General features: G+C 48.7%; 1 protein-coding gene across 1 annotated transcript in view; it reads left to right on the top strand.

Annotated features, from left to right (window-relative positions):
- The first annotated feature begins 23,420 nt into the window (after nucleotides 1–23,420).
- The window catches only part of MNT (MAX network transcriptional repressor), a 35,539-nt gene continuing 35,340 nt past the window's right edge, over nucleotides 23,421–23,619 (top strand). The window contains exon 1 of the mRNA XM_066563498.1: nucleotides 23,421–23,507. Coding sequence (XP_066419595.1) covers nucleotides 23,435–23,507 — 73 coding nt within the window. The 5' untranslated portion in view covers nucleotides 23,421–23,434. The remainder of the gene's footprint in view (nucleotides 23,508–23,619) is intronic.

Raw genomic sequence — 23,619 nt, 5'->3', positions numbered from 1 at the left:
CTCTCTCTCCTGGCCCTCTCTTCTCCAGTGATCCCAAATTGTGCTGTGGGCAGGCCCTTGGATAGGTAGTAGGGAGGATTTTGCAGAACTTATGAAGTGTAAAACTCTTTGCTTTGATTGCAGGTGGCTTTCACTACAGCACTGCTAGATTCATGCTAATTTCAGTGTACACTAGATGTTAACCTCAGTGTATTTCTAATTTCAACTTTCCTTGCTCCAGCCCCTCTGTTGCCCCCCTTGACACTCTCATACCCAGTACTTGACAGCCACACCTGGCAGTGTGCTCAGAAAGAGCTGATGAAACACAGAGAGCCCCTGCCAGACACCATGAACAGTGTTGCCCCAAGGAAACAAAAATTGCCTGTCTATTTTACACCCATGTGCTGTGCAGATTAGGATATGGCTTCAGGTATTTGAATGCTTTAAGCCTGACTGTAAGATTTTTTTTACCCCCATAATAATGAAGTGGAACTAAATGCTCTGTTCTCCAATATGCCACAAGGCTGATTAAATAGAAGGCTGGGAAAGGGGATGAAGAGTCAACATTTAGCTTTGGGTATTCTTTTGTTTGTTATTTTGGAACAGTAGGTTGGAGCAGATTACAAAGCTTGAAATGAATATAAATAGTTTCCTGATTAAAAAAAAAAAAAAAAAAGAAAGAGAAAAGCAGAAGAGTACAGAGTACTTAATTTAAACCTTGCCCTGAGGAGCTGGCAGCTCAAAGCCAACACGTGGACTTGTGTAGTGGCACTGTAAAGAGAAATTCCAAACGAAAAGGAAATTAAACTCATCTAGTTGGGTTTGCTTCAGTGTTCCCCCAGCCCAGTTGTCTGTAGAGCTGTTACCAACATATTTGCACTGGGAATTAGGATGCTATTATTTGTAACAGCAGTTATTTGTAACATCTCTCCTCCACTGCAGAATGCCTTCTTGGCACCAAATGATTTCCGCGACAGTCCTGGAATGGCAACAATCCTCATAATTTTAATAGTTCTTATCATCTGGGAAATATCAATCCATTTCTGGGGTCCTGGATTTACTTATAGCATTAAGATTAGTTAATAAATATAGTAACAGTGATATAATTGTTACCTGTATGACTTGCATGGGCAGAAAGCTTCACTATCTGACAGCTGGGTAGAACAAGGAAGGAAGGGCCAGGTAGGGCATTAGGGCAAGTGAGGAATGGAACAGCAACCTCCTCCCTCCCAGCTCCTGCAGTGTGACCTCCAGACAAGCTCTTCCCATTCATCCCAGCACTTGGTTTTCCTGAAGAAATCTGGCAAAGGATCAGGCAATGCATAATGGAAAGGCTGCTGCATGCTGCAAGTGACAAACCCCGCAGCATTTGGCATTCATTTCTGTTGCATTTGGAGACGTGGACTGGGTAATCCAATATGTCTTTTGTGTCTTATCTGGTGTTGTTTGCAGCAGGCCTGTTTAGTGAGCGTGTCACCTTTGGGCATTAGTGATGAACGACATCTGAAAATGAAGCCCTACCAGGCTGCTGCTTAAGCAGCACAAGAGCACAGCTCGTGCTCCCAGGCAGCCTGGGCTCCATGGCCAGCGCTGCCCGCCAAGCCACGCTCACCAAGGGGCTGTCCACTAACTGTCCTTAAGCCAAAAATATGAACTTAGCAGTTTGGAAGTATCAGTGGGAAATAATACTCCTTTATTTATCCCAATCTTCTTATTTACTTCTTATTTACAGGTCTGTGCAGGCATAAATAACATATCATGTATTTGCTTACTTCATGTTGTACCTGCTAATGACCAGGTACAAAATATCACTGTCTCTGCCAAGTGCATTAGGAATTGCAGAGAGTTTTTGGACTCACTAATAAATACAGATTTTATTATCTATTGAGAACAGGGTTGAAAGAGGACTTAGCAAAAAAGGCCCCATGGATGGTGTTTTTATTGCTGTCCTTGAGGGAATATCATCCAAAAGGATTTCAGCACTATACTTTGCCATCTCTTCTAAGCAGAATACAAAATTATATATAAATATATATACACTTAAATGTACTTTTGCAGCACTTTGGGGATGATGGGGCTAACTCTGACCCAATTTTTCACTGAAGTGATTAGTGGTTCAATGTTCCTCAAACTGAAATCCATTAAAAGGTGCTGCTTTGCTAAAGCTTCATCTCTGGTGATCAAGTTTCTTTGAGGAGTCTGCAGTTACCTGCTCAAAAATAGACTCACTAACAGTCACTAAGTAATTTTTGAATATTTAGGTCAGTTTTCATTTCTAGTTTTCAGCTTTGGAGGCAGAGCCTGGTACGGGTAGTTATTGCTCTGAACTCCCCCTTAAGTAAGGGGGAATTTCACCATTAACTTCAGTAGCCAGGACTTCTAGATCTGTTCAAATTTAAATGTATGAAAATTTCAGCGTTGCTGCCATCACAGTTCCATGTTTCAGGATGGTGTATCACTTGCTTCTGTTCCAATTCAATCCTTTTGGTTGGTTAGGAGTTCCTTTGATTGAAAAGGCCGTGTCAATGTAAGCCCAAAAAGGTTGAAGAGTTTGGTATACTTCTTTCCCTTCCTTTTATGTGATTTGAGCCATACCTGGATTTGGGGATTTGCTGAGCTTCAACAATCCCATTATAACCAGAGCAATGCAATTTGTCTGTAGACAAGCTCTTAATGTCATTTACAGTGATTATATCTGTGCTAAAATTACAGTATTGGTTCAGAGCAATGTCATTATTTTAAATAATTATTTAAAATAATTGTAAAACAAATCAGTCATCCTTTTTGGTGGAATTGCTTCAAATTACTTTTCTTCAAATACTTCTCTTGGAAGGAGGCCTGTTCTTGTTCTGTGTCGGGGACTGTCAGGTGCAGTCAGCCGTGGCTCGCAGCAGTGCCATGACAATGACACTGAGCACGTCAGGCTTGGCACAGGTGGCATCGACTGCTCGGAGCTGCTTGAGGGGTTTCCTGGGTGCTGAGGCTTTCCTGCAGCACAAGGAGCACTGAGCGTAGAGTTGGGTTGTTTATTATCAGTATTGCTTTTATTAGGATTATTTTCTGGATTTTCCATGTTCATATTACACTTTTTGCCTTCTCCAAGGATGGATTCTCCATTACCTTGTACTTGTTCCCTGATGTTATGCTCGTTCTGGCAGGTTGTTCTCACACCCTACAGTCACTTGGCCAGAGCATCTTTTCTAACCCTTTGGAGAAATGGCTCTTCTGACTTTAACCCTACAAAGAAGAACCTGACATTATCTTAACTTGCTACTTCAGTATTTGAGACTTGAAGATTTTAGGAGAAAAATAATAAAAGTTTCCCTTTCTCCCCTCCTAACTCAACAGGGTATCACGACAGCTCCTGTTTTGAATGTGTTGTATGTTTTGTGTCACTGGGACTCTGGACAGTTTAAACAGGGCGAACCAGACTTGGAAATGAAGCTCTCAAGGTGCGTGTGTGTGCTTGAGGCAGCTGACTCGGGAGCGCTTTGCCGGGCTATCCATGTGAGGGAGACAGGGAGCCGGGCCAGGATGGGCTCTGCACCCCGGGCTGGCCCTGCCTGGGAATCACCCACGGCTCAGGACACGAGGGTACTGCCAGGAGAGGAGCGGAACCGAGAACACACAAGGTGCTATCAGCTTCAAAAATGAGTCACCAGAAGAGAGAAAAGAACCTTTATTAAATCAGGCACTTAGACTATCACCTTGGCACAAGTGTGAGACCTGAACAAATGCTTTCAGCATCTGAAGAGATGATCCCTCTGCAGTGCACTCGGTTTCATCCTGAAGATGTTTAAAGACATCATTTCATGTCTCTAAACATTTTCTAATGCCAAACAAATGCCGTTTGCGTTTATGTGCTCAGACTAACAGTGACATCCAGTGGCTGAGCGACCCAACCACGGGAACAATCGCTGCGAATGGAGCGGCCGAAGGGATCAGTCATGGTGGCTTAGATCACATGGACTTTAGAGTGAATATGTAATATGCCATTCTCGAGACTTGTGTGACAGCCAAACCCATGCCGCCTTCTCACTTGTTCTCTTGGGAGTGTCTACAAGAGGGATTGTTGTGAGCTCTCCTGTGGTGGTGGTGGCTTTAGGCATAGATTGACTCCTCGTTAAAAACCTCCTTTTATCTCTGTAAACAAGTCTTGCTGAGTCTGTAAGCACTTCGGGCATGAGCAAAGCTGATGGCTGTTCTGAGAGCTGCCTGGGCACTGGGGAACAAGCAGGGCTGCAGCAGCAGCATTCATCTAAGATGTAGAATATTGTTTCATGTGCTCCTGAGTCCTCCAAAGCCTTTAGAAGGAAAAAACGACAACAAAAAAACCAAACAGAAAAGGTGACTAGAACTGGTAATGCAGTGTCATAAGCAGGGCTGGGGGTTTCTCTGTGCCCCTAAAGCATCTGATCAGAGGATGTGAATGCAGATCCGAATGTTTTATTCCTGAGATGTTATTTGTTACTGGCCCTGGTCCCAAGGGCAGCCCCTGGAGTTAGCACAGACCATTGTGCAGTCAGACCCTGGGCCGTGTGCATGTCACAGGTGGAGGATCACCCACGGCTCTTTGGGATGGCTGCTGCTCCCTCCTGATGGCAAACTGCAGCGTCTTCCTCTCTTGCTGCTCAGCTTCCAGAGAGACATTTGTGTTTTGTTTGTGGTCTGACAGTTAACAGAGATCTTAATGGCACACAATTCATAGAGCTTTAGGATGATAATTACAACAGCAGTGCCACATTCCAGGAACAAACTCGGGTGTTTCAGAGAAAACTCACACAAAACCAGGAACAGCTCCCAGAAGTCTTCTGACATTAAGCGTACAAATAGCTTGATAGAATAAATGGTTGCTTCCAGCATGAACCGAACTAATTTTAGACAGGAATCCCTAATGTGCCTGTCAGTGCTTCCAAATGAATGATTAAAGATAAAAATAGATTTATCATGTTTTTGCTTGCATGGGGCCTCAGATCTGTGAGCAATACAGAATCACCTGCTGGAAACAACCATGTGAGCCTGCCCTAATGTACTGTGGAAATGATTCCACAGTGTCCACTGAGCACAGCTAATTTCATTGTCACAACTGGAGACGGCCGGGTTGCAGTAACAAGAAGTGCTTGGTAAATTTGTTTGGACTTTGCTGTTTCCTGATTAATGTAAAAGTGCCAGTGCTGTGAGGCCTGTTCTGCACTATGCTTCATTTTCTTCTAAGAGCCTGCCAGTGAACTACACACACAATGAGAAATGTGTTTTGTAAGGCTGACCTGAATGTAGATGTTGTCTTTTTTGTTGGTTTCCCCTCAAAGTTTTGGTTTTATCTATTTGTTTTTATTGACTGTATAATTGAATTTGCATAACAGTTTCCATTTAGCAAGCATTTTTCTTTTAAAATAACTCCACTTGCCTCTGTCTTGTGGCCCAATTTCTAACAAATATATCAGAAATATATGTTAAAATATTCATAGTACCAGTAATACAGAAATATTGCCACAATATCACTGGATGCCTTAAACACATGCACTTGTAAATACTGTCTGTGTCACAGGGGTGCAGCGTGGCTGTGGCAGCTCCTTCCCAAGCATCCACAAGCATTGGCAAAGCATCCATTCCCAAAATACCTGATGAGACGATGCCTTCATCACACCTGCTCAAAGGCCAAAGGATTTCACTCTTTTTGTAGGCACATCATTTATCAGAAGAATTAACAGATCTTGTATTCAAGTGCTTAATTCTCAACTAAACAGTAAAGCCAGAAAAAATTAGTTCATTATTTGCCATGGACACAGAGTACATTTGCTTCTACTATGTAGAGTAATACATTTATAGTAAGACTTTATTCTTCAAGGTTCACGGGTCAAGATTAATCAGTTGTGACCTTGGCACACAGCTCATCTCTTCATGAAGTAAAAGCTGAGCAAGGGAATCTGAAACAAGGATCCAAACGTTTATATAGAGCTGAGTCTGACTGAATGGTTGAAATGTAATTGAACAGCAAAAATAACATTCCTTTGCAGAGGGAGAATTAAAGATCTTTGGAAAAAGAGAAGTGAAATATGAGTAATTTTTCAATGAATTGACATGATGAATTAATCTCTAACATGGCTGAGGTTGATGGTTATGGTTCCTTCCCTAGTATAACCCTTTCTCCAGAGCACTTTTCCATGCTTAAAATATTCAGAGAGAAAGACATAAACATCAACATTTTAAATGCCAGGTGCTTTATTGACAGAGTGTTTGCTGTTTGCTGCCAAACAAAATTCATGTTTGTTTCTGCTTGGCATCTTTACTCACAGGAACTTTTAATTTTTTATCTACTTCACGAAATCTGTAGTAGCAAACCACACTATAACTGTGTAATAGGCTTCTGCAGCCACCCTGGCAGTTCCATCCACAAAAATGCTGCCTACACAGCCAGGACCAGATCCTGTGTCCAACCTGTGCTGGGACACTGGGAGAGCAAAGCTCCTGCCTCAGCTGTCTGAGTTCACAGATCTCACTGTGTGCATGACAAGGAACAGCTTTGGTTTATATGCTGACAGGGACTTTTCAGTGATTTTTTTAATCTAAATATACTCTCCTTTTTCACGTTTTCTTTCTTTTTTTACAGCCATCAGAGCACCCTACACCTCTGCCCCACATCACCGATATGGTTTCTCTTGATAAGGGGAATTCCTCACACACGAGGAATTGTTTTTGGCTGGTTGGAGATTATTTTGTGTTTCTTGTCAGGCTTAGCACATGAGACAGTCTTGACTTGTGTGTTTGTGTGATTTTTATTTGTTCCTCTAAAAGCAAAAGGCTTTTGTATTTCCATGCATAATGCTGGCCTGAAAACCCATGTGCTGCTCAGGATCTGGCTGCACTGTCCAAATTGTCCACTCTACAGTTTAGCAGATCTTCACCTATTTCCACAGATGTTAAAGCAATTCCTAAAAGGAGTATTTTTGCTTAGTGATGTAGTTTTCTCTGGCTTGCTCTAGTCTACACATTATCCACTAAGTTTACATATGTTTACAGAGAAAATGCACAACTGCCACCATCAAGAGGGATTATTTTGAGCCACAGCTTTCCTCCTATTTCCTTCTGATTTTATGAGTTTCCCTGCCAAGACTAATCAATATGTAAACCTCTGCATGTTTGTAGCTGGTCTCATCTTTGTATATTAAAAGTTGTATTTCATAGCTTCCAGGTCTCGCAATTTCATCATAGCTTCCATAATACTCACCTTTTCGTTCACTCCTGCAGGCATGAGTTTTGTTATTTTAAATATTCTATTCATTTTCGCAGTTGTTGACAGAAACTTGCAAATCTGACCCTGCAGGCTTGAAGATTATTAGGGACATTGCAAAGCACAGAAGCTTAAAATGAGGCACTACTTTAAAGCTTGGCTCGAGAGAGTCCTCATCCTGATTCATGCCTTTGGAATTGCAGAACCCTATCTAAGCTCCTGTTCATCCTCGCTAATACAGATGTTCCAGCCGGAGGAAGGACTTGGGAGCCAGCCTGTTGTTGTTGTGGCTCTGGGGCAGCCCAGGAGCAGCACCTGCACCCCGGCCACCAGCCTGGGGCAGCCAGGGCAGCACCGGCACGGCCAGGGACAGGCAGTGGCGAGAGGAGCCAGAATCTGGCGGCTCCAGAACCACACCTGCTGCAGCTGCCCCTCCCTGTGCCCAGCACAGGGCTCCACAGCTCTGGCAAGTATGCTTTGAACCTGACTAGGACTTCTACTGCCTTTCCATAAATCCACTGAATCATTTGTGTTTGTATTAAGGTTTATAATCTTGTTTTTGAAAAAAGAGCGCTGACCTCTGGCCGATGTCATTTGCCAGACTTCCTCCAAGTGATGCCATCAAGAATTACAGGGATAATGAGGTGGAACAATTTATTAATCTGTCATCCCTGAGCAAATGGGCTACATTTGTTTTCTAGCCTTAATGTAGTGGTCATGGGTTAACCAGCTTGTAAAATCCCTTAGGCATTTCTTTCCAGGTAGGAATAAACTGGGATCTCAGTGATTTACCATATATTAGAGAAAATAATGGGTGATATCTATAATTAGCATCAAAACTTCTTGGATTTTCACTGGGTCAGGAATTCACTGATGGCTTCACTGCTGCAATTCTTTGCACCCAGAGAGCTCTGGAGAGGCTTTAGCAGAACTCCTGCCAGCACCACAACCTGCAAGAGCTCGATTGAGAGATTTACCCATGGAAATACTCAGTGGTTGGTCTGCGTTCTGTTCCCCATGCGAGGGCAGAGCTGAGAGCCCTGCCTGGTCCCTAGCCTTTCCCGGGAGGGCTGTGTTTCTCTGGGAGGGCTGTGTTTCTCTTGGGAGGGCTGTGTTTCTCCCAGGAGGGCTGTGTTTCTCCCGGAGGGCTGTGTTTCTCCCAGGAGGGCTGTGTTTCTCCCAGGAGGGCTGTGTTTCTCCCAGGAGGGCTGTGTTTCTCTGGGAGGGCTGTGATTCTCTGGGAGGGCTGTGTTTCTCCTGGAGGGCTGTGTTTCTCTGGGAGGGCTGTGTTTCTCTGGGAGGGCTGTGTTTCTCTGGGAGGGCTGTGTTTCTCCCAGGAGAGCTGTGTTTCTCTTGGGAGGGCTGTGTTTCTCCCGGAGGGCTGTGTTTCTCCCAGGAGGGCTGTGTTTCTCCCGGAGGGCTGTGTTTCTCCCAGGAGGGCTGTGTTTCTCCCAGGAGGGCTGTGTTTCTCCCAGGAGGGCTGTGTTTCTCCCGGAGGGCTGTGTTTCTCCCAGGAGGGCTGTGTTTCTCCCAGGAGGGCTGTGTTTCTCCCAGGAGGGCTGTGTTTCTCTGGGAGGGCTGTGTTTCTCCCAGGAGGGCTGTGTTTCTCTGGGAGGGCTGTGTTTCTCCCGGGAGGGCTGTGTTTCTCTTGGGAGAGCTGTGTTTCTCGGGGAGGGCTGTGTTTCTCCCAGGAGGGCTGTGTTTCTCCCAGGAGAGCTGTGTTTCTACCGGGAGGGCTGTGTTTCTCCCGGGAGGGCTGTGTTTCTCTGGGAGGGCTGTGTTTCTCTTGGGAGGGCTGTGTTTCTCCCAGGAGGGCTGTGTTTCTCTGGGAGGGCTGTGTTTCTCTGGGAGGGCTGTGTTTCTCTGGGAGGGCTGTGTTCTCCCGGAGGGCTGTGTTTCTCCCAGGAGGGCTGTGTTTCTCTGGGAGGGCTGTGTTTCTCTGGGAGGGCTGTGTTTCTCCCGGAGGGCTGTGTTTCTCTGGGAGGGCTGTGTTTCTCGGAGAGCTGCTCCCTTGCCGCTGTCTGTTCAGCAGGGCTGTTCCTCCCTGCTCTGCACCTCAGGAGGGTCCGGGGCAGCAGCTCCTTTGCCAGGCCCAGGCCCAGCCCATGGCACAGCTGGGCTGTGGTGATGTCATGTTGCTGGAGCTTGTGGGGTTTGGCCAGATATACCATGGCCTATTCTCCAAGTTTTGGGAATGATGAAGCTGCAGTTCCTCAGTTAATCCCTCCTACACACCTGAGCACACCTGTGGACTTTCATAGACATTAGTCAGCTTTATCATGGCTGGGATAGGCAAAGGATTTTAGTCCAAAAAACAAATAATTGGATACTCAGGTTGAAATTTGATTTATCACATTGTTTTCCTCTCTTGTTCTAACTTGAATCATATCAAAAGTGACTGATGTAACAGACTTTCAGGTTCAGCCTGTAGGTACAAAATGTCTGATAGCATTGTTCAGGGCAAGCAGATTAATCAAATCCTGTAGGCAAGGGCTGGCATATCAGACTCCAGAATCCTTGGAAGCATTTAAACATCCAATTCAAATAAATGCAGCCCACAGGAAGAATTCTACCTATCATGTTTAGGGCAAAGAGAAGGTCTAAGTTGGGATATTGCTGACACCACTGCTGTACTACGATTAAAATATGGCTTTTGATTAGTAAACAGATGGATTTTGATCTGCATCATGAGCCTGAATGAATTTGTTGCCAGTTCTTGAAGCGATTTTTGTTCTTGGAATCAAACTACCAAACAGTAACAGATGTGAGTACACTGAGCTGTCAAGAGCTTAATGAAGTAAAACCGAGATCACTACCCAGTTTCAGAGAAGGGTTAAGGGGATCCCTTTTTGAAAGCTAATTATTTAGGACAGCACACCTGTCATTAGGCAGCAGAAGATACCAAAAATTAACCATTATCTTGCATGAGTTCTCACTCTGCCACATGTGGTTGAAATGATAGACAGACTTGTAGCTCAAAATTAATTGAGCTTTCAAATTGGGAGAAAGCGGGAGAAAAAAATTATCAAGGGTTATTAAAACCAGTTGAAATCACTAGCACAGCACGCTTTCCAGTAGTATAAACAATTTCCTTTCAATCCTTCATAGCATAAAGACAATTTGGTACACAGAACACGGACAGTTAAATCCAGCAGACGTGCAGCAGACGAGACATCTGCTTTCAGCATGGTGTGGGAATAGAGAGCAGAGCCTGGCTGTGCAGGGAGGCGATGCAGGCAGACCCAGGTTTGGGGTGCTCAGGGCTCTGACCACGGGCAGGTCTCTGTGTGGGGAACCTGGAGGAGTGGGAGCCCCGTGCCTGCCTGCTCGGAGACTGCGGCCGGCCTTGGGCTCGGACCTGGCAGAGGCTGCCTTGGAGAGGGCCCAGCATCGCTCGGCCCAGGGCTGCTCGGGGTGACCCAGTGAGCAGAGGTGGCTCTGGCACAGCCCTTGGTCACGTCAGCTGGGTGCAGCAGGAGCTCCTCTCGTGCTCACATCCTATCCCCAGGAGCCGGCCCATGGCGCCCAGGGCTGCTCGGGGTGACCCAGTGAGCAGAGGTGGCTCTGGCACAGCCCTTGGTCACGTCAGCTGGGTGCAGCAGGAGCTCCTCTCGTGCTCACATCCTATCCCCAGGAGCCGGCCCATGGCGCCCAGGGCTGCTCGGGGTGACCCAGCGAGCAGAGGTGGCTCTGGCACAGCCCTTGGTCACGTCAGCTGGGTGCAGCAGGAGCTCCTCTCGTGCTCACACCCCATCCCGCAGGAGCCGGCCCATGGCGCCCAGGAAGGCGGCAGCTCCTGCCCTCCCTGACTGCAGATGTGCATGCAGAGTCACAGTTAGAGCTGAGAAGATGCCGGCTATCACTTTTTGTCCCAAGTGGAATGGGATGTACAAGCTCACCCTTGGGGTCAGGCCTGCAGAATTGCCCAGAGCCCCCATGAATCCCACAGCCCACCAGCTGCTGGCAGCAGCCTCCCCTCCTTTCCCTCCATTAGATGTGGGAGCACCAGCCAGCCCAGCCAGGGGGGATCACTAGTACTTTCCAAGGAGCACTGTTTCCATCCTTGTGCAGGCTGGTGACCAAGGCAGTATGTGTCCAGGGATGGGAGAGCTCTGATGCCAGTGGTGGTTCTTTGCAGGTTGCTATATGCAAGTAGTTTCACTCATGCAACTCATGCTATTAAAATCACTCACCTGGTACTGGCAAGCAGAAGGGCTCAAGAACCCAGGCATGGAAAGGAGACATGATGGCTGGCACTGGAAGTGCAGAAAGGAGGGAGAAGTCTTTGTTGCTCTCCATTTTTGTGGTAGAGCATGTACAGTGCTGACCCAGGGGCTCCTCTGCAGAAAAGCAAATTTATAATTCTTAGGAGATTGCTGCATATTTACAGGGGATTTGGGTGAATATATATAACTGCCTCCATAGGAGCCTTTCATCATTTAGCACCCTACTGATGCCTGCTTTTCTTCTCCACAGGAATCCTGCCCTGGAATGATTGTAAATTACCAGGCAGAAATCTTTGATCACTCACCAATTGACTCCCTTCCTTTCAACATGTAAAGCTCTGTACAAGGGAGCTCCGGTAACTTCAGTATGGAGAGAAACATTTAAATTCAACATTCTGGGAACTTGGTTACCTGCTACTTATTCCTGAACAGAAAATTTCTTCTGTGGTTCTTTTAGACTGTTCCTTTCAAGTAGGCACAAATCCAGTGTATGAATAGTGATGCTTTCTACATCTGCTCTTACAAAAACTGAAATCTTCTAGTCAAACATAAATCTTTGAACTTCATAGGTTATTTCAGTGAGAAATCATACATTGTTGTAAGCAGAGAGAGCGAGATGGAGAGAGGCCGCTCACTTCTTACCTTAAATTTCTTTTTTCTTGGGCCATAGTGAGAAGCAGTGAAATAATCAAGGTCTGCCTCAGCTTTGGGAGTGGGCACGGCCTTGGCTTTAGCCCTGCCCCTGTGCTCGAAGTCACAGTCCCAGCTCTGCTCAGCTGGACCCAATGCTCTCAGGGATCACCTTCCTCCTGCATTTTAGATCCACAAAGAGGAGGATTTGCTTTCCTTCTAATGAAGGATTTCTCAGTTGTAATTCTGCATGATTTACATATTTTTAAATATTATTTTGGTACTTTCCAAAGGGCAAACTTCATTTCTAAGGCTGAGTGTCAGCATGGCTCCAGCCAACACACAAGGGGCTGAAGGCAGTGGTGAGTTCCCTCTTGACGTGAGCCGGGGCAGCAGCTCGCCAAGTGATCCTGTTTGCAGAGTTAGCTTTGCTGTTTGCCAGTTTTTGACCTTCTAGAAATTATTGTTCAGTTTTAGCACAGTCTCAAGTTCTCATTTTCTAGTAAGTTTAGGACTTTTATTTTTTTAACTCTACACTATTTTACTCATTCCTTCCCAGCGGGAAGTGCCCCACATACTGAATCCAGCAGTGGCAGCCACAGAATTAGACTCTCACTTCCCCTGTGAAAACATCACAAAGTTTCTCTTGAATTTTGTTCTACTTTCATTAAACCAATGAAGTGATTTTTAGCTGTAAAATAAGTTTTACTGACTCTTGCTCTCCCAAAGCAGGTATCTAAAATAAACCCAATGATTACTAGCTAGCTATGTTACAGTAACTATTAAAAACCAGGGGGGACATTAGTGTCACCACTGAAACAGGCAGATCTTGTCACAGAAAACAAGCTTTCAAGGTAGAAAAAACCAAACAGCCTCAAACAAGTGGTGTCAGGGTAAACAGAGAAGGGTGTGGCCTTGAGGCCACAGCAGATACAGGAATAAAGCCGGGTGTCACTCTGGAAGCAGGTTCCTTGTGCCCTCTGGAGCTCTGCAGAAGCCCTGGCAGCACTGAGGGGCTGCCTAGGTATGATAGGCTGCTGGGCATGGGGGGCTGCTGGAGTCCAGCAGCCTGGGAGAAGTATGGCCAGACCACCCTCTTTAGCCATTTTTAAAAGAGTAAAACAGTTCCATTTGTTCTTCATTTTTCTTTCACTCAATATTTTACAGCAAAAAGAAACCTTTTCCTGCTTAAAGTAAATGTATTGTAGGAATTTGGGTGTTATGGGTATATCTTCATTCACAATCAGTAGAAAATGGCATTAAACTCTCTTTACCTGGAGAGACCTGAAATTTTAAACCCCACAGTCCCATCACTGCCCAAACAACATAGATCACATACAAACTGAGATGCTCCCTTCTGCCCTCAAACCAAAAGCCCTTTCAGAAGAGAGGTGTTACCACTCACCACCTGTCTCTCCAGCTGTCAAGATCCAGAGACCATTCATTAACCACGAGCAGCTCTTTCAAATTATTAAATTATTAAACCTGATTGTAGATGTTCCAGAGACCATTGAGCTGAACTGACAAATATCCTCTCCATGATAGTGTCTGGGTTATGGGCTCTATTTTGGAGGAAAAGGCTTTCTCTATCATTTTGGTCACATTCCTTTAACTGCCCTGATGGAGCTAGTGCTTGGCACAGGGCGTAGGGCTGGCATGGGCCCAGCTCATGGCTCTTCTCTCATGGCTGTGTTATCCTGGGCTCCAAGAACCTGGTGGAGGATTCTATCCAGTGGGCAAAGCTGGGTACTGGTTTACACTAGCCTGTGCCCAAATGCAGTTTCAAAGGTCTATTGTGTTTAGGGGTTTTTTTCTTTAGAAGTGAGTCACAAAAAATTACAGTAAAAATAGGGTGAAAGTGGTCTTTCTTCCTGTTGTTAGATTGGTTTTATTTACAGTCCAGTTACTGCATAACAGCGTGCTGCATATCCAGGAGGCCCCTGGACAATCTACAAAAGTAATCCAAAAGAAAAGAAGCAAGGGAAGAAGGAAAGCAACTTGCCCTGTGGTACAATTAAAAGTGAAGCCCAAGGATAGCATGTGATCAGGGAACACAATAAAGCAAAGGCTGGTTCAGTAGAGATGGCACATGTCACATAACCTCTGCTCTTCAGGCATCCCAAAGGGCTCTGCACATGTGGAGGACCTGCAAGCCTTTGCACCCCACCGGGGGCTCACCCTTTTACAGATGAGAAACAGGAGTTTCTTTAAATCAAAGGTGGCTGGAATAATTCAGCACAAACATTCAATTTCAAAGCCGCTCTTCCTCCAGCCCTCCCTGCCAGGCTCCCAGCAGAAGGCTGGGGTAGGTGCTGCTTGGGGTAGGCTTGGGCTGCAGTGCCAGCGCTCTTCCCATGGCTGCTGTGGTCAGTGGGCTCCCCGTGTGGGGTCTGCCAGCCACAGCCCGTGCTGGCTCAGTGGCTGTGGTGTCCCTGTCCCTGCGTGGGCCCTCGTGGCCGTGTGCGCATTCCCGAGGTGGTGGGGAAAGGGCCTGGGGCAGTTGGGGACAAAATAACTGCAAGTCGCTGATGGAGCCCTGGGCCGCAGTGGGCAGGAGCAGCCAGAGCAGGAGCCAGCTAAGCAGAAATATTGGCCTACATTTGTTTCTCCGCCTGGTGGAAGGCATGTGAGTTTCTATGGCAACTTGTGTTTTCTGTTCGTCAGGCCTACTGACTCACTTCTGAGGGAGCCGTGAAGAAAAAAGATTGTTTTCTTTCTGTGCCAAGTCAAGTGGCTCCTTTCCTGCAGCCCACAGCTCTTGTCTGAGGGCTGCTGGTCAGGGTTTGTCACTGGTGTGACTTCGCAGCATCAATTTAGGGTCACAAGAAAAGACAGTCGAATGTGACAACCCTCATCCCCTTGAGAATACACTGGCAATGAGTTAAGTTTATCTTCATTACAAGAGGACGACAGCCCAGCTGGAACCCTGGGATAGTCGGGCTGGTGCTGGTGCCAGCTCAGAGCTGTCTGGGCAGGAGGGCAGCATGGTGGCTCCCAGCACGTGCCTGTGCCATGGGGTAGCCCAGAGCACACATCCTCGGTGAGCTTGTGAGTGCAGATGGGATAAAATTACCAGAGAGGCCCAAAAGAGATATTGCTGAGGTTGGTTCTTGTAGGGGAAATCAGAGCTGGCGAGAGCACAGCTCAGTGGGAGGAGTGGACACATGTGCCAGGCAGAGCAGAACATGTTGTAACTTCAGCTTTTCTAATTGAGCACCTCGTCACCTCAGCTTTTCTTACTGAGAAACTTTCCTGCATAACCAAGCTCGATTTTCCAGCAGAGCCCAGGGATGCTGAGTAACCATTTTTCCTCAAAATGGAGGGGGGCTTTGCATGCACTTCTCTCAAGCTCCACTGAAACTCCCAGCTATTACACCCTAGAGAACACTGCGAACGCTCGCACGACCAGCAATTCTTCTGATGCTTTTTCTTTTGCCTAATCACAAACATATGGTACACTTTAGGGGAGATTATCCTGACATTGTTAGCTTTAAAATGCGGTTTTCTTCCAGCTTTCCAAGGTCACAGCAGCTATCCAGTTAAAGGCTAAAGAAGAAATAAAACGTTAACGCAGCATGACCTTGGTCAATCAGTTAATCTTTCTCTACCCTACTTACTCCAGCAAAATAAAAATCCATCCCCACACACTGCAGAGTGCTTTGAGATCCTGGGGTGAAAGGTACATCATAAGCTAGAGTATTAATTATTGAAGGCCTGATCGAGTGCGTGGTGCTGGAGGGAATGTAAATGAATTTTCTGTCGGTGTCTGTTTGTTTGTGCGCAGCTGCGATGCACATCGGTCTCTGAACCATGGCAAGGTGTGTGAGGGCTCCAGTACTGCTACTCCAGGGAGTAAGAACAGTGTAAAAGACTTTGTCACCGTTTGACTTAGAGCTCCTTGTTCATCACCCTGCTAGGGGAGGTCGGCTGCAGGCAGCTCTCTGCTGTCACCTGCAGAATGGCATGTGCTACCTGTGCATAACATGCAGGGGCAGAGCCTCCCGCCTCTTGTTCCTGTTGCTCTTGCAACCTTGAGGTTTTATGGGAAAACCTATTCTAAAATTGCTCATAAATGGGTTTTCTGGCTGTTACATTAAGCTGGATTACACAGCATACAGCATTGATTTTTAGATTTGAGAGTGCTGAATAATTTATGTGCACATTGCCTCCTAAACCAGGCTGTGGCTGTGATGGCCCTGGCCCTTCCCAGAGCAGACACAGACAACTGTGGTAGGATATAGCCAAATGATCAACTCTCTTTCTTTCTAGTATCTGCTTTTAGAAAGGCAGGTCATTTCTAACAACATTTTGTTACTGAGGTTTTATTTTAAAGTGTCCAGGAGTGTTATCCCACTGCAAGCACAAAGCATGATTTTTAGAGCTGCTCTTCCTTAAAACGTGCTTTTGCTATCATTCCATTTTAACATGGCCATATATTATGATATCCAATTGTTTGATACAAGCATGAGTACACAGAAACAGCAAAAGGAAAATTGTCTTTTTATGAACCATGACGCTGTTTATCATATATCTAAATAAAACCCCTTTTCAGACCTTTTATGAAATTGAATTGCCTTGTGCCATTCAAGCACTTCTATTTTTCACATGTATATTGTAGAATACATTTAAAAATAAAAGTGGATGTTGGCACAGAATTAAGCTGGTGTTTGCACTGTCCTTGTGCAGAGACAGTCTCTGAAGAGCTTAATACACTCCTGTGTGGATTAAGCATTGTTCAGACATTGACAAGTTTGTAATTTTTCTAACAACTTCAGTTTATTTTTAATATTCTGCATCTTTACTGACTGTAGCAAATGGAGTGGAACATGTCCATTTTTCCCTTGCACTGGTCAGCTTTGGTCAAGTCATCAAAGGCAAGAAACATCTATTAAGTGTTCTTTTGCTGAGTCCTCAATTTAAATGAACTTGCAGGGAGCAGCAAATATTTTTCCTCCTGTTTTCTGTAGCCCAGTTCCTGCGTCCCTCGGAGGTCACACTCGGAGGTCGCAGCCTCCCTGGAGAGCAGCCTGCCGCTGCCGAGCCCCAGTGCCGCTCTTCAGCTGCCTGTAATAATCTCCCTTAAATACACCAGAGATGCACCCTGCTCCCAGACATCAGAAGGTTGGGAGCCTCGGGAGATGCTGCAGGATTGCTGCGGGATCACTGCGGGGACTGGTGCGGGATCTCTGCGGGATCTCTGCGGGATCTCTGCGGGATCTCTGCCAGGATCGCTGCGGGATCTCTGCGGGATCTCTGCGGGATCGCTGCAGGATCGCTGCGGGAGCTCTGCGGGATCGCTGCGGGATCTCTGCGGGATCGCTGCGGGATCGCTGCGGGATCGCTGCGGGATCTCTGCTGGGATCGCTGCCGGGATGCGGCTGCGCGGGGCTCCCTCTGCCGGCCGCTGCCGGGAGTGCCAGGCGCCCGGGGGCTCGGTCCCCGAGCCGGAGGAGGCGGCAGCCCCGGACCCCGGCTGGGAACGGGCGCTGTCAGCGCTGCCCCGGGGCCCGGCTGGGAACGGGCGCTGTCAGCGCTGCCCCGGGGCCCGGCTGGGAACGGGCGCTGTCAGCGCTGCCCCGGGGCCCGGCTGGGAACGGGCGCTGTCAGCGCTGCCCCGGGGCCCGGCTGGGAACGGGCGCTGTCAGCGCTGCCCCGGGGCCCGGCTGGGAACGGGCGCTGTCAGCGCTGCCCCGGGGCCCGGCTGGGAACGGGCGCTCTCAGCGCTGCCCCGGACCCCGGCTGGGAACGGGCGCTGTCAGCGCTGCCCCGGGGCATCGCTGTCGTCTCCAGGGTGCATCACTTGGCAGGGCTTTTAATGCAGTCAAAAGTGACTCCAAGCCACGCAGAGCCCACTCCAGTTCTCAGGGGAGAAGAGTTATTTCTCTGTGTATTGTGTAGGTTAAATTCTGTCATTTCAAGCAGGTGTTTTAGACACAGACCATACTTGCAGCAGACTGTGGTGATGTGTTCGGCGTTTGTTCCGTCAGCCATTGCTCTAGACCTGGGAGACCTCAGCATGCAGCCTGTGGACTTTGGATGGGCCTTTCCCTCCCGCTGTTCCTCAGCAGTTCACAGCAGGTTCTGTGGCTGAGTGCAGCCCATGCCTGCACAGTTTCCCTGCGCTGTTGCAAACCACACAAGGTCAGTTCTTACCTGCTGAGAGAGGCACAGCTGGTGCTGCCCCGTGTTCCCACACCAGCCCCATCTGGAGCTCAACCCTGGGCCTGCTCAGATTGCACAAGTGAAGACCACGGGATGCAGCAGAACGCCAGGAAAAGCCAACCCCAGGTGTGAGCCCCGGGAGCCCAGCAAGGGTTTGGGTCTTCTCCTGAGCTCATGTGTAGCAGCATGGGCTGTTATAGTAGAAATATTAAGAATATATTATTGGTATAATATAAACTGTCCTTATGTCGTGCTGAAGTTCCTGGGCCAGTGCAGGGATTCCTGGGTAAAACCAGGAGGAACAGGGGAGTGTCTGAGACCCCGTGAATCCGGTGTCAGCCCTGCCCCAGGGTGGATGTCAGGTGCTGCTGTGAGAGGAATGGGTGAGTTTGCAGCCATATCAGCAGATCTGTGTGAGACCTGTTCATCACACGTCCTGCTTAACCACTCTCCATGATTAAATATTTACAATAAGAATTTATTCATAATTAAAACCCTAAATAAAAGGATTACAGAGAAAGTCAGAATGGTTCAGTAAGAAACAGCACTAATTATTTTCACCCTTGTGGGTTTTTCTGCATTTGGTGCTTGATTTTCAAAATGAAAATATTGAGATAAACTCCTGCTTTCATGTGAGCACAGTTGGGGGTGATTTCTTATTTGGTGTGAAGCCTGAAAAGGGAGAATTAACACTCATTTAATCATTTATGTTCAGTTGTAATTTAGGCCTTGAGCAACAAAGTATTTAAGTAGGAGAGAAAACTTTAGGCAGTCATATATTCCAGTGACTTCAGACAGATTATTCAGATGCCTGAACTGAAAGTTGCTTATTCAGAGTGAGGGAAGAGCAGAATCCCATGTGCTGGAAGCTGAGCTGTGGAGCCCAGCTGCGGCAGTTTTCAACCCAGGGTGCAAACACAGAGCTCAGTCCCTGCACAGCCACCAGTGCTGGGGGTGATGCCCTGGCTCTCAGGGGCTGTGTGACTTCAGAAAAGTCAGGAAATTAATGAGCATCATTTCTGAGCTGGGGGAAAGTCACAGAGATGAATGCTGCCAGAAAGCTAAACTCACTGCTGGTCATGAGAGGCAGAAATCCTGAGGATGGTTTGAGCACAGAGAAGCTGTTTCTGCACAGCCAGAAAGGAAACAAGCAGGAGAGCAGGAAGGAGATTGTCAGATTTCCAGCACTATTGCAGTTATTCTGCCAGGCCTGCACAGCTGAAGTGGTTTTTTTTAACATCCATCACATCCCTAGTATAGGATATGTGTAGGGTATTAGGTGAGCCTTGTGCCATTGCAAGACAGTGTCATCCTCAAATGGAAATTTGTCATCTCCTTTCAAATCTCATCTGTTTTGTGGGGGGGAGAAGGAAGGAAAGATGATGAGCCTCATAAACACTGCTGCTTTTTCCTGCACTGTTTATATATGAATATCATCATCATTTTATCTAAGTAAATCTAAGCCCATTCAAACTTTATATAATGCCATCAAACTCTCGAAACAAAGAAAGGCATTTACAACAGCCCAGCTTCATGATTAAGGTATTATCCAAATTCACCACTCAGAATGTTTCAGAGTGATTTCCTTCAGGCTCAACTACAGCCACAACATCATAGAGATCAATATCTGTGCCATCTGAGTATCACCCAATGCAATCTAAAGGACTGACTAAACAGGAAATAATACACAGATAAAAAGATAAAATGCCCCGGGCATTCCCTCAAAACAGGTAAAAAGGCTCACCTTGGAAACTATAGATGCTTATAAGGAGACCAAAGGTCTGAATTCTCCTAAGTTACATCTAATATTTAGAGAAGATTAAAAAACATCAGTCAAAGGATTTGACTGAAAGTTTTAAAACCACAGATGGAAACTGAAGAGACCCCTGTCCCCCTAGTGCAGGGCTGGATGTGGCAGCTCCAGCAGTGCCACCTGCTCAGGAGCCCTCTCTCCCTGGGAAGAGATTCCTGCCATGGGTCATTGTCAGGAGCAGCCCAGGTGAGGAGGACCAGCACAACCCTGAGCAGAGTTCCTGAGGCTGGGCAGCCTGACAGGAAGGACAGCTCTGACTTCAGACCGAGGCACTGAGGTCTGTGTCTGGCAGGGTTGTGGATGTAGCCCAGTGCCTGCTCTTCCCAAGTGTGGAGCACAATGGAGTAGAAATTGGACCTCTTGGTACTTGTAACACACACACAAAGTTTTAAACACAGTCCCTAAAGTGTTCACAAAGTCAACCCAGATAATGTAAGAGTTCTGGTTTATCCCTGTCTCCAGTAACAGTGTCAAATGATTCAGTGAAAACCCTTCCATAAAGCCTTCCAGAGGTAGATGAATATATACAGTTGATGGATTCTGGATGTGTACACAAGCTGCTCTGTCAGCCAGGTCCAAAAACTTGCAATAAGTAAATTTAATCAGGAAACATCACTCAGATATGAATGTTTAATGACGCTGATTTCTACTGTGAGCTGCCAAAGCTAGGAGCCAGCTTAGCAGTCAAGAGCCCACAGAGCTCAGGGTTTCAAAACAAACAACTCTCCTTCGAGATTAGTGTTGCAAAAGATGTGAGCAGGCAGAAGAAGGAATGTTTTGCCTCCTGCTAAAGCATTAACCCAGCACAGGACTAAACTATTGTATGGCACCTGAAAACGTTTCTTTCAAAAGCTGTGTTCAATCAAGCACCCTCAGTCAGTCAGAGCACTGTCTCTTGTATGCTCCATAACCTCCTCTAATGACTCGTTTCTGCTGCCTTGTTTGGGATTTTTTGTCTTACTCACTAAACCCAGAGTCTGTGGCCCTGCAGGGCTGGGGTCTCTGGGCTGGGCTGTGGCACTGCAGGCAGGGCTGGGGTAGGAGGTGCAGTTTGTACAGCAGGTTTGATGGCAGAATAGCAATTCCTTCCTCAAACCGAGTCCTTCTAGAAGAGCACAGTGAACCCAGGTGGTTTGTAGGATTACAGAGAGAGCTGGCTGGAGACCCCCGCACCTTGCTGGTGCATACACAGATCTGGAGTGCAGCCCTGCAGCCCACAGCAGCAGCCTGGACTGCCAAGTGCCTGTCCCAGCCGTGTGCTCCCCTCTGACAGAAGTCCAAGGCACCTCTTTGTCAGCTTTTTGGAGTGCCAGATGAGCAGCCCGAGCCCTGCAGCATGCACAGCACAGCCAGCCCAAGCTGTGGCTGTCCCAGCTCTCTGCTGCTCTCCAGCTGCGTTGGCCAGGGGCTGGGCTGTCCCCAGCTCCTCTGCTGGGATCAGACAAGCCGGTTATTGAATCTGACATACAGTCACACACAGCACATGCAACAGACACCCGAGTACATCCAGGCTGCACAGGGAAGAACCTGGGAGATGTCAGCTCCAGGCAGCCCTGGAGTGGCTGTTACTGAGCTCCCCAAGGCCACGTGCACCGTGTCCCGCTGCTGTCACAGGCTGAGCTCAGCACAGCCCGGGCTGCTCTGGCGAGCTGGGCTGGCTCATGGACGGCATTCCTGGTGTGAAACTCCTCCATTCATTGCGGGAGCTGGGAGGAGCCCGTGAGGCAGTTTGCAAGATCACTGGAAAGCAGCTGACAAGTTCCATGAGAAATGAGCTTGTCCCTCCATGAGCTCCACCTGCCCAAAGCTACCCCGAGTGAGTTCTTTTGGCCAGGCTTCATCTATATCTGTATTTTATCTACCTCTTCTGCTCATAGTTGTCTACATCTTCTGCTCATGTGTGATGATGCTACCCTCATTGCTGTTGTGAGGAATTCTGATAACGCAAGGATGAGTTCATGGCAAAGCCCAGGAGGAAATGACTCCTTGCATCTGCAGAGGAGGATCTGATGAACGTGCAGTGCATGAGGCCACCAGTCACACGCTGAGCAGGGATGAGGCATCGCCCTGACCGCCCAGCCCGGGCAGTGGGAAACAGAAGCACCTTGAGAGCCAGCCCCAAGCTCCACAAACAGTACAGCTCATCCCACAGGGATTTGGGCTTGCCCCCTTCAGTCGCCATTCCTCAGGGCAGTTTTTGGTTTGTAAATTCCTTAATGTTTGTAGGTAGAATGAAAATTCTCATAAGAAAATCTCGGTTTTTTAAATCCCGTTCCTTCTGTGAGAAGCACTGGTTTTTCTAACCAGTTTATTTTCCCTTTACTTCAGTATCTCTTCCCAGCCAAAAACCAGAAGTCAGTCAGAGGTAGATAGAATGAAAATTAGAATGGAAAATTTCCTTGTGGATAACTGAAGTTCAGTTGAGTTTCACAAGCTACTGACAAAGGGGCTGTACACAGGAAAACGTTGCTCAAGGTAAGCGTAGGCAGCCGCAGTGCGAGGTGTTTCCCGGGGAGCTGGCACTGCTGCGCTGACCCTTTCCAACGGGCTCCCTCTTCCTTGCTTTTATCCTTAAAAAGGGTTCGGCTTTTCCCTTCCGTGCAGCCAGCCCGCGGCTGCGGGGCAAGGCCAGGCAGAGCGCAGAGCCACGCGTGCCCGCAGCCGGTGACCGAGGGCAGCTCGGGGAGGGACGGGACACGACCGGGGAGCGCTGCGGGGCACAGCGGGGGCGGGGGGCCCGGATGGCAGAGCGTGCGCTGCCGGGCGGGTTTGTTTGGCGCGGTTCCGCCGGTCCGGGCCCGGTGTGCGCGGGGCAGCCCCGCCGGAGGCGCGGGGCCCGCACGTGCGCGGGGCGCGGCGGGCGCGGCCCCTTTAAGGCGCGCGGCGGCGCGGGGCGCCCATGTGGAGGGCAGCACGCGTGTTGTGCTGCGCGCCCATTGGCCCGCGCGCGCTGACAGCGCGCCCCGGGCCGCGAGCGCACTGCGGGGGGAGCGCCGCCCGCAAAACGCGGCGCCCGGATCGCGCCGCCGCCGGACCGGACCGGCCGCCGCCGCGTCTCGCGCCCCGCGCCCGCCCCGGGGCCGGCCCGGGTGGCGCCCGCCCCGCGCGACCGGCGGGGCTGCGGGGCCGTGCCTGCGCGTCCCCGGCCCGGGCCGGCCGCCGCGTCCCCGCGCGTCCCGTCCCGTCCGGGCGGCGCCCCAAACTCCACTCCACGTCTTGGCGCCGCCCGCCGCGTAGTAGCGGGGCCGCGCCAGCGCCCGCCTGTTGTGTTTCTGTTGCCACCCGCCATCTTGTCGCCAGCGCTGCGGCCGGCGGGGCGAGCCCGGGGCGGCGCGGGCGGGGCGGGCCCGCGCTCCGGGCGGCGGCGGCGGCGACGGCGGCCGGGCCCGCGCCATGAGCATCGAGACGCTGCTGGAGGCGGCGCGGTTCCTGGAGTGGCAGGCGCAGCAGCAGCAGACCGCACGTGGTGAGTGACCGTCCGCCCGCGCCTCGCGGGGCCGCGCCTGACAGCCGCGGCCGGCCGGGGCTACCCGGGCACTGGCACTAGGGAGGGGCGGGGGGGCACCGGCGCGGGGTTT

The sequence above is a fragment of the Molothrus aeneus genome, chromosome 20 (assembly GCF_037042795.1).
Source record: "Molothrus aeneus isolate 106 chromosome 20, BPBGC_Maene_1.0, whole genome shotgun sequence".
NCBI classification, from domain to species: Eukaryota; Metazoa; Chordata; class Aves; order Passeriformes; family Icteridae; genus Molothrus; species Molothrus aeneus.
Note: the sequence above shows the minus strand (reverse complement) of the source record. Positions and strands in the feature narration are given on the sequence as shown.